General features: G+C 36.0%; 1 protein-coding gene across 2 annotated transcripts; it reads left to right on the top strand.

The window, feature by feature from the left end:
• Nucleotides 1-121: 121 nt before the first annotated feature.
• On the top strand, nt 122-694 carry LOC107688537 (relaxin-3-like). Of its 2 annotated transcripts, none has more exons than XM_016486230.1 (2): nt 122-308; nt 420-694. In XM_016486230.1, the coding sequence occupies exons 1-2, from the start codon at nt 122-124 to the stop codon at nt 692-694; spliced, it is 462 nt and encodes a 153-aa protein (XP_016341716.1). The 2 variants fall into 2 exon arrangements, 1 of the variants encoding a protein (XP_016341716.1); XR_001634244.1 differs by having other exon boundaries at nt 254-335; nt 420-495.
• The last annotated feature ends 11,053 nt before the right edge of the window (nt 695-11,747 follow it).

Below are 11,747 nucleotides of genomic sequence, written 5' to 3'. Positions count from 1 at the left end.
TGGGGGGGGGGGGGGGGGGGGGGGGGGGGTTATAAAAACCCCCAAATTGGTTTGGTTAGCCTGCAGTACCTGAACACACTTGAATATTGTGCATTCCAATTTGATCACCCCATGAGACACCATGAACATGAAGTGGTTTGCATCTTTAGCTTTTTTAATTCTTCTCGAGACTTCCAAGACTGAGGGTCAAGATGCACGAGTGAAGCTTTGTGGGCGTGAGTTCATTCGGATGGTGGTCACATCGTGTGGAAGCTCTCGACTCAAACGGAACGCGCCTGATTCAGACCTTCACTTTGCAAACCCTCATAGTAGATTTGCCTTCTTCAGCCATTCATGTAGTTATCAATTCATTAACCTTTTATTTTTGTTTATTCTCTGTGTTGAAACATCTCATGTTGATACACCATATCCTTTTTCAGGGAATCTACTAAACTGGCTCGGCAGTGATCTCGTTGCGCACCAGAAAGGGAGCCTGACTGCTGAGGATGAGCAGTGGAGGGAGCATGACTCCCCTGAGAGCGTGACAGAGCGTCCAGCCCCCCATCAGCACACAAGCCCACCAGCAGAGCTTCTGGAACACTCCACCCCTGTGCAGGATCTCAGCATGTCCTCCAGGACCCGCCGTGATGTGGGGCCAGCGGGCGTCTGCTGTACTTCAGGATGTACCATGAGTGAACTGATTCAATACTGCTAAGGACGGATATTGAGCTCAGATGTCTTCTGCCCTAAAGCTGCATGTGGTACATTCAATTATGCTTCATTAAACATTGTATCTAAGTTACCATTATGGTAACATGGTTTCATTTGTTAACATTAGGTACCTAACATGAACTAATCTTGTTAATTTTAAGTTAAAAGTGAACTTTAGCATTCACTAATACACTATTATAATCAAAAAGTTGTAACTGTTAATGTAGCCTATGATTTAACAGACCTGAGCTAACATGAACTAAAAAAAGAAGAGTATTTTTATTAACTAATGTTAACAAAGATTAATAAATACTGTAACAAATGTATTTCTCAATGTGTGTTAATGCACAAATGAGAATTACTGTAAAATGTTACCATCATTATTATTGTTGGTAGAAGAGATATGTATATATGTAATTGAATGAAAATAGTGTTATTTCATACTTTATACTAAAGCTGGTTATATATTTTAGATGACTATATATAGTGACTATCTATCTATATATATATACAGAAATCATAGACTGGTAGACTGGTGATATCTGACTGGTGAATTATTTTAGTAGGACAGATGACACTGACAGGGACTTTTGTGCAATAAATCAAGAGTCAAAGACAGTATAATCTTTGAAAAATTAAATTTTTGTGAACTTGCAGGCTATGATCAATGTATTGATCAATAGCAACAAAAATAAACTCTCAGAATTCAAATAGTAAATGGTGCACTATATTTTTAACATAGAAAATAACATCTGATTATTTGATCACTGTGGAATACAAATGAATTATGCAGGTGTAATTTGTCTGAAAACTGTTGTAGCTCAACATGCCATATTACAAACTTACCGCTAGAGGGGGTACCACTTGTAGTAAAAGTATTAGCCTACTTCAAAATCACTTCTACATTAAACTTAATAAAAATGCATCAAAAGAACGTTTTGCTGTTTACAGTGAACTAAATCATTCAACACATTTAAATCAAAGTAATTTGCTTAAAATAAGGCAACAGGAAACTTAAGCAAAACAAAAATCGATGGACGCTGTTTAAAAATGCCACAAAGACTCAGATATGATATAGTTTCATAAATAATCAATGCTAACACGTTTGCACACACACAAGCAGTGACCTTCTTCTGGCACCTTAGATGAGTAGATGTGTATTCAGGCCACATACACATTGTCAGACCAGCTGCTGTGCCACAGCTGCTCTTGATAGCACGTCTTCATCTTCCTCCTCTGGGCCTCTGCCATTTATTCAAGAGTCCAGGACAAATGAAGATAAGGGACTTGTGATGTACCTAGAGGGATATATCTGTATAAATGAATAGCAGATGCTGTGAATTATTGTTTTCTGAAATCATCAGGTAAATTTGGCCATGATTAATGTATAATTAGCTATAATTCTGTAATCTCAGAAATATCCAGTTTCACCGTGAAACACACAAGTATCATCAGAGCGCTTTGTTTCAGGTAAGGTTAGGCCTATTATGATTATGATTATTGTGATATGACTATTATGATTTAGGTAGCAAAATGTCTGAAGCGAAAATTTTGTTTTTAAAAACTATTTTAATACTTCTCACCTTTTATCCCTAAATTGCTAAATTAAAAATCCTTCAGCAGTGCCCAGACTGCAAATGGTCACATTTGCGACTAGAATTTGACATTTACTATTGATTTACTGTAGTCACACTACTGTAACCATGTTGTTTTGGCCGAAATGTGGTATTCATGTTGAATGATAATATGAATATAGTCATGTATTTTGTATTAAATACATTACAGGAGTCATGGTATTTACAGTAATTTTAATAAGCTATAGCAGTTTTCTGCAGTTATATTTTTCCTAAAAATAGTTTTAAAAGCAGTTTTATAGAACTTTTTTTTTTTTTACAATATAGTGGCCATGCATGGTTTTACCTGTGGAAAGTACAAAACAAAGCAGAATCCGTCTGTACAGTCTCTACTCGCATGTGTTAAAACATTTAAATTTTTTAATGTTTTTACATTCGTAAAGATGTTACTGTTATAAATAGGTAAAATTACAAGCATCCCAACTCAAACTCAGTGCTTTACTGTCAAAAATCAATTTCCACGAGACAAATATTATTAGTTTTTTTATGAAATACAATAGTAATATTGTGATTATTATTAGTTTGTCTCCTCCCCCTCCACCGGTGCTACCAAATTGGGTGCTGGTGCGAGTTTTGGTGGCACCGGTTCTACTGCTCTCATATTAGTATGGAGCCCTGTTTAGCCTCATTTATTAAAGAAAGAAGACATCTTGTGAAAACCTGATTACTGTATTTGAAAGAGCTTATCAGCATATACAGTCTCTGTTTTTTCAAGTCTTACATCCCATCGGCAGTGCAAACAGACTTCACCCACTCCCACTCTACACTCCTCTTATCTGCTTTCCTGCCCCTGCACTTCCCCCTGTGAGTGAGTGGGTGTTCTCACTACAGCTGCCATGCATAATTAAGGCTGCAGTGGTGCTGAGCTGCAACGCCATTACAGGCCGATGCAACGTCATGCCTCACAAGTGACCGTGTTAAACACCAGAGCAACAGAGATCCCTGTTTCACACATGTATTCCCTCAGTAGCTGCTCGGTGAGCAAGCATTATGCTTATTAACTGTACTGAGCCCAGTTTAGATTGTTGCTATTTAATGCAGAAAATACTGCTCACGGAATTCAACAAAGATTTTGATTGTATACACAAACTGGCTCACTGCCTGACATCCTAACAAGTACTACTTGCAATGATATAGTGCACACACTGTGAGGGATGTCCTCGCAGGAGATCTCTTAATAGGCTCTGCATCACTACTGAGACTTGATCACCACGTGTGGTCCCTCTCAGCAATCAAAGAGAACACAATCCATTAATATTAATTGAATGCTGTCTTGCATGCATATGTTATAGATTAGCGCAGTAAGCTACTGCGGTACAGTGCTGAATATTATTTCATCAGCTATAACCTGCTATGACTCTTCGAATTGCTGCCAGGGATACACGTTTTTCTGTCAAATAAAAGGAAAAATAAACCTCAATGCAGCTGACTTTTATCATACATTTTTTTCAAGAAAATCTTTGTACAGTTAGTATTAGACCAATGAATTGAACACAGCTTTTCTAGTTGTTCATGATTACTGAATAAGTATTCGTAGAGTCATTATATAGAGATTGCTAGGGAGGATTTATTTTGATACATCAGGTGGGTTTACATGAGGTTTATACAATATATATGTATATTGAAAGTGAAAAGTCTCCAAAATGACCCAAAAAAAAAAAAATAATAATAATAATTGCCTGAGATTTGAACATGACTCATGGATCTGGTTTTCAGAGCTTCCATGCTGAACCAACCAACCAAATAAATGTAAATTTACTGTTAAAATTTGCTTTGATTTTTAAATTGTATTGCATTTCAACAAGAAAATTGGTGAAATGCACTCTCACAGGCCCTGGAATTGCAATGATTGATTTATATTTTTACAATTTGCAGGTTTTACAAGTATTTACCCATCAAAATGCTTTATTTTAAAAGAATAGTTCACCTGAAAAGGATAATTTTGTCATCCTTTACTCCTAAAGTCAAGTTGTTCCAAACCTGTATAACTTTCTTTCCTCTGAAAATAGTCAGTGTTTTAGTTTGTATAATGAAGGTTCAATGACTTCCAAAATGTTGTTTTGGACCTCATTGACTTTCAATGTATGGACAATGAAAAACAGTTCAAAATATATTCTTTTGTGTTTCACAGAAGAAAGAAAGTCCTAAAGGTTGAGAATAACATGAGGGTGAGTAAATTATGACAGAACTTTTATGGTTTGTTGAACTATCCTTTTAACTATCTTGGTTATATCTAGAAAGTCTACAATAGTAAATCAGGATCTCTGTCAATAGTTCATGAAAAGACATTGAATGATATCAGATATGTTCTTGAATGGCTTTCACTGCAGTGAGGTGAATTTTAAGATGACTGACTCTCATTCTCCTTCAGGTGTGCAGCTGTGAAAGTCACGGAGTGGGCTTAATTAGGACATCATAAATTCCTGCAGAGTACACATAATCTTCTGTGAAAGCAGATTTCACTCCAAAAATTAGAGTATTACTGATGCCTAGGCTTTATGTGAGGAGAATGAGGGTATAACTCTAACAAGAAAAGAACACCAACCATGACACTGAAAAGAACCTGCCCAACTCTGTGTCAAAGTCATGCATAAGGTCTTTCTCTGTCTCACTATGCATTGCAGATAATCAAGGCTAGACATACATATAAGTCACTGTATCCTTACCATGGTATGTCTTCAGTGAAAGGAGACTGCAATTTAAGTGACAGGCTGCTCGTATGTCAAATAATGGCCCCTGGGCAAACCTCATGCACAAACGTTCCTAATCCTCTTAAAGATAATTGAAAAAAGAGTCATGCTTTACTCTGACTCTGATGCACCTTAACTATATCGGCTACAGTTGTGTTGTGTAATATTGGGCTGAAATGCATTCTAAACGTACAAATTCAATTGAAATGAGCAGAAATTGTTGAAGGATACACTGCAGACAAAATATTGTGATGACTGGGCCTGTACTTGACTTGACAATTTCCAGTTAAACAGTTCACATGCCATTGAACTGATGTTCCATACTAAAGCAGTCTTCCAGATTAAATATACTGTCAGGCTGCAAACAAATGCAAAATATCCGTCATTCTGTGACATACACTCCTGCACTGCGCATATGCGCTAGTACACACAATACAGACTCCAGCAGCAGCAATGTGTATAAATCTACACAGGATGTGATGTATTCACATTATAATGACTCCTAATGATACTCAAAAATGTGACAGGAATTAAAACATAATAAGCATTTTATGCACAATAAAAATAACAACATGATAACCCAGGATTGAATACAAACATCATTGCTTTGTTAAAAAGCAATCAAACATGCTGAAACATGCTTATCCACGTTCTACAAAAATGTATTTGTTTTACAATTAGCTCCATGCATTTATAAAAACCATGAGGATGTAAAGGTAACAATAGTTCTTATCAGAGAACAGCAAAATGGTGTCTCCATCAATGGTGCGTCCATATGTAGAATCCTTTTATTCCGAAAGCTGCATGAGCATCATTCTATGATCAATTTTACTGCGGTTCGTGCGTGCACGGGAACCCCCGAGCCCCCACCCTATTCATCCACCCCCTCTAGTCTCTCAACAACCAAGATCTAAAAATAGAGCAGGGATCCCCCCATCAATTTCCACACGTCACAAGGTCATATAACCCTCCTCTCACGATCCTCGATCAATACTACGGCGTGACGGTCCAGTGTGGATCTCGCGACCAATATTCTAGTTGCTGCACCTAAAACACACGTTCGCGTGGGTTTTTGCTTGTTTCCTCAATTAGTCACGACGTGTATAGCCTAATTAACTGCGGGGGAAGTGTTTTCTTTTATACTCCGTTTTGAGATACGGTACCTTTCAAGAAGCAAACGTTCAATTTCTGGAGATGAAAGTGAAGAGGAGACACGGAGAGCGCTCGCGCCATCGGTCGCATGCATATTCACGCGCTGGAGGGCATGCCCGTCACTAGACCGAGAATCTCTCCACACAGGGCAACGAGGAATTGTGTCGGTGTGGACTACCTTTTTTATTCGGGAAAAACTGCGTCCGCTTATTATTTTGAACCGGTATATATGTATTTATTTCATATTATCTTATTTATTGTGCTGATGTCATTGTCAAGAGCGTTCAAAAGGACCTGAATGAAGATGTGTAAAGTGTAAGGTAAGAAAGTGGAGATTCTGTAACTTACTGGACATTTAAGTTTTAATGCCACAGCTCACCGCCTCACATTTGGTATTTCATGTGGTTCCCTCTGTTAGTATTAGCCTTAAAATGGCAGACCAGAGGTGATGAAAGAAGGGTTCTCAAGGCCTTTGAAGCATATCTTTGTGATGATTTATTCTGACCTATCTTAATGTTGCCCTTTCATTTATACAGCCAAGCTTTGTCAGGGAAGATGGAAAATATGTGACACCCTCCACCCCTCCATACATCCAAGTGCCTTTTAGTACGTTTGTTTTATAATCACATTTGGTGAGGGTTTTTACCCCCCTTATACTTTTATTTATTTTAAAATTTGTGTTTTTATCTCCTTTTAAGTTATGGCCTTATTTAGTTTTGAAACTATAGTGGCATTAATAGCTAAATCTATTTCACATAGCAAGCTGATCAGTATGAAAATATTCTCTCCTCATCGTTCTTGACAACTGCAACATTAACAAAGCAGCAAAAGGCGAAATGACTTTGTAAATGAATAAAATAAAAAAATACATTTCTTATCCAGTGTGAGTGATAGAACTGAAAGGGTCTTGCATGATTCAAGCTACAATGCAAATACATCAAGGCTGTCTGTTTTTAACAAACAAATCTTTCAACTTGAAATGTCTTGCTTTTTTGCACTGTAAATTATTTCCAGGATTTCACAAGATGTTACTGTAATATTTCACAGTAAATTACATTATTATCACTTCACAGGCTTTAACTGTGATATTTCACAGTATAATAACGTATTCAGAATTTCACTGTGAAAATGCTGCAGGCGGGGCAGTTACAGGAAACTACTGTGAATTTGCGCGTGATTTTTCATCCGAGCTCTCGTCTCCGCCGAGGTCTCATCGACGGATTCAGCGGTAAGTGTTAAAATGTCAAATTCTGTCAATTTAATGACTGTTTTTCATATATATATCTGATAGTGCATGTAATTTAAACGTATTAAACAAATAGCATGACAGTAGTTGTAGGTTTTGGTTAACATTCTTGCATAGGTTTGAGCGCGCCAATTTTTTAAACAAGAAATGAACAGACATTGGTTGGTTGTAGTATTAATTGTACCGTATTAAGTTGATATCTAACTGAGACATGAAGCCTTATTAGAAAAAAAAAGGTAGTTATCTGTTAACTTTAACATGAGCTTTTCTTAGAGCTAACATCGTTCTCTTTTCCTGCTATTCTCTCAGCATTTTTTCTGCGGTGACCACTGGGGAATAAAGTTGTAAGGTAAGCTGTGGCCTTCACCTAGGAAATGTATTTTATATTATCAACCAGATAAATTATACTGTCGTAGATTAGGGCAAAGATAGAGTAAATTAATCTCAAATTAGTAACGTTAGCTGGGCTTCTCAATTTTCTGATGCTGTGTGTGTGATACGGAGGTGCAGCCGTTGCCAGCCGCCTCAAGTGAAAAATGAAGTGCGCATGTCAGTATTTGAATTAAGCTATTGTTTGGGGGACACGTTATTCCTTTTGATCGTCTTTGTTTCTGGAATAGAAAGTTCCTCTGCCAAATGTACTGCGCGTCAGTTACCCCGTTGTTAGACCAAACTGCACTCATCTGTGTTTTGCAAGTACATTAACGTTGGTTATAACTAGACAGTCCAAAGGACTTGCAGTGATTTGTAGTTGTAGATTATACGTTTATAATTATTGGCTTTTAATCGTTATATTTTTATGGTGTTTGTATTCGTGAGCCACCTTACAGCAGTTGTGACTAGTTACAGGTTGGTGAAGTAGCTTTCTAGCTACACACACCGTGCATTTTAAAGTTGACAACCTGAGTTTTTCTGTTACGTAATATATCCCATATTTTCATGTTTATCTTTAACTAATGTGTATAAATCGTTCATTTCTTTTTATGTGGTTCAGTAGTGTTTAGTAATTTTTTTTGCGTGTGATCCTAATATGTTAACTTGGTGTTATTAGGGCAGTCTTCTAGCTATAATTATCCAAAATCACAGGATTGTTAGTTTTAAATCCCTGTTAGCTCCATATTTTGTTTTTCTCAACAGAATTGAACACGATGTTCAACTGTAAATTCAGTTCGTGTTAGCATGTGTCTGAGACTGTTATATTGTGTCTGTGCTGGAGACCAGAGAGGAAGCTGTTTTTAAAAGGGTGGAGCTCTTACTCCATCCTCTGCAAACAGTATATGTAAATGATATAAATTGTGTGCAAATGCTCTGCCTGGGTAAATCACACACCTCTTCTTTGTTGCAGGATTTCTCTTGACTGTGTTTGTGATGGAAATGTTTTTCAGTTGCTGTTATCTAAATGGTTGCAGTTTAACTGAACCACTATGGCAAGCCGTTTTGACTTTTATTCCTTCACAGGATATGAATTCTTGATATCAACAATTAGATTTTCACTAGTTAAAATGCTAATTCTTGATATCAGAAATTAAATTTAAACTAGTAAAAACTATCATTCTTGATATCTGTAATTGTATTTTCACTAGTTAAAGGTCACCATAGGCTGCCATTCAAATTCAATTGTTGATATCAAGAATTGATTTTACTAGTTGAAATTTCAATTTCACATATCAGAAATACAATTCTTGACATTTCAACTAGTAACAATTGAATTCTTGATATCAGGAATTCGAATTTTTACTAGTAACAAAGTAATTATTGATATCAAAAATGTTATATTATCTACTAGTAATAAATACAAAGCAGAAATGTTTATTTAGAATTTTAACTGGTAAGAAATGCATTTTTTTAAATATCTGTAATCATTTTGTCACCCTTTTAACATTTAACCATAGAACCACAGTAATGTCACCTTGTTCAAACTGAGCTAACTTAAGTTTTGCTCTGTAGTGCAACAGCTGTGATCTACTAAAGGTGGTGACTGGTTAATGACACCTTTTTCATCCCACTTGAATGAAACTAACAGCTTTCCTCTGCCTTTTTGTTTATAGGTGCTTCTTGGGAATAAATCCAGAGACAGGCATGAAGTCAAAGAGGCAGAGAGGTCACATCAACCAACAAGTCTGCACGCTTATCAGAAAACTCGTTGATTTTGAATGGATGACAGTCTAGAATGTAAGCAGTGTTTCGCCAGAACAGACCAACCAAACACTGGCTCGGTGTTAAGTTGCATGCAGTTATGCAGTAAGTTAGTCATTAAATATGTTCTTATAGTGTCTCTTCGTTCAATGGAGAGAAGCAGGATAAATGTTCACAACAATTTATTGTGTTTTTGCGTTTATTTGAATTTAACATGTTATAGGTTATTAATGGGTTAACACATGAAAATGTCAAATTTACAGTATTTTAAAATAGGTTTTAAGTGTACATTAATAGCACATTACTGGCAAGTAATTTGCATTACAGCAGAATACTGTTAAATTGCAGTAATCTGATTACATTAACTGTAACTTTACAGATAAATACAGTAGTTCTACAGGAGCATACTGCTAAATCACAGTAAACTGATATACATCAACTGTAACTTCACAGTTAAATACAGTAATTCTACAGGAGCATACTGCTAAATCACAGTAATCTGATATACATCAACTAACTTCACAGCTAAATACAGTAATTCTGTGGGAGAATACTGCTAAATCACAGCAATACGATGGAATCTTACACAGTAAGTTACTGTGAAAGTAATGTAGCTCCTTCACAGTAATTTACTGTAAATTTACATGCAGTAATTTACTGTGAAAGTAATGCAACTAGTAGCCAGTAATTTACTGTGAATTTACGGTCAAATAATTTACAGTGTGTATATTGGCATAAAATGTACAATTTTAACATGTGCTTGAGCAAACTGAATGCAATTTCTGTTTTGAAAAGCAAACATGTCTGGCGTAATAAGTCTGGTCCTCGTCCTCTCCCACTAGGTATTTATAATAATCTTTGTGGATCACGACTTCTGTCAGCTCAGTTCAGCTCCTTCAGTTCCCCTTAAAATATCCTTGTATGTGAAAGAGCTGATTTGTCATATCATTCTCATTCCATAGATTGTATTGCCCTGTGATGCGTGTTTCAGAGGTAATGTCTCTCAGTCAATCAGACATGAGGGACTGTATGCTGCATATTTAATTGTGCATACCGTCCATTGACAGCAATGTCTGCCTGATTCTTATTCAAATTAGAGGCATTTGAAGCATTACATATGTGTGTGTGTCTGTGTGTGTGTGTGTGTGTGAGAGAGAGATTCAGTTTACGTTTTCATGCATGCAGGCTGTCGTACTTCATTTTGGGATGCACTACAGTAAATCGACCTTCGCTGATAAATTCTTCTCTATCCATATTTGAGAAAAATACAATACAAAACTTCACAGCTGTTTTTTACTGATAATTTTGATAACAGTGTGTATAACACTGCATGTTATACAATAACGGAGTGTGAATCTATCAAAAATTATAGACAGGATTGCAAAATGCCTTGACATTTACTGTGCATATGCCATCTAACATACACTGACTAAACCTCGACCAATATGAAATAATGGGATTTGAACATTTAGTTTTTACTCAAAATCTTCAAATATTATAAATATTAGGGTATATTATGTATCGAAATATTACAACAGTTAAAAATTTCAATTTCTTATTTTATAGTTTGTTGATATCATCAGTATTGATATTTCTATTTAGTCGCATTATTCTATTAATAAATGGGCAGACTTTATGACTTTTGCTCACCCATAGGGAGCAAATAATTTGAAAAGAATTTTAATTTTAATTAGATGGTCAAATAACTGCATGCCAGAAATGAGTTTCTGAAATGCTCTGTTATCATACAATCATATAATAATATATAATATATCATATAATAATTAGGTTGATAAAATAAGTAATTTGGCCTGAATTTTAAAAGGCATGTCTGTCTAAAATAACAGCCATGTTAAACCGCTTTGTTTGTACTGTTGGGGCTTTCTATGACATCTGTTTTCTTTTTTTACTGCAAATTCTGTTCCATTACCCTAAATGCCACACAAACCTTTCTGTATTTATAGAATTTAATTTAAAGTAATTTCTTATGTTGTTTTATTAAGCTGTTTTTTTCATGTGGTGACAGTTAGTCCCAGGATTGAAGGTGATTTGCAGGTTTCACTATCCTTGTGGCTATTTAGTCCTCACAATGTAAGCAATACCTGATCCACAGTTCTCATGGTTGTGGTTATTTCAGGACCAAAGAGAGCATCTTTATCCTCATTCTTTCCAACACTCATCTCCATTCTCATTATCATC

Source organism: Sinocyclocheilus anshuiensis, unplaced genomic scaffold (assembly GCF_001515605.1).
Source record: "Sinocyclocheilus anshuiensis isolate Anshui unplaced genomic scaffold, SAMN03320099.WGS_v1.1 scaffold329, whole genome shotgun sequence".
Classification (NCBI taxonomy): domain Eukaryota; kingdom Metazoa; phylum Chordata; class Actinopteri; order Cypriniformes; family Cyprinidae; genus Sinocyclocheilus; species Sinocyclocheilus anshuiensis.
The sequence above is the reverse complement of the archived record's forward strand: the minus strand, read 5'-3'. Positions and strand labels throughout refer to the sequence as shown.

Bases quoted from the DNA above. Each gene is read 5' to 3' on its own strand.
- LOC107688537 (XM_016486230.1), top strand. From the start codon at position 122: ATGAACATGAAGTGGTTTGCATCTTTAGCTTTTTTAATTCTTCTCGAG. The intron at 309-419 runs GTAGATTTGCCT...ATCCTTTTTCAG, and splicing joins TCACTTTGCAAACCCTCATA to GGAATCTACTAAACTGGCTC.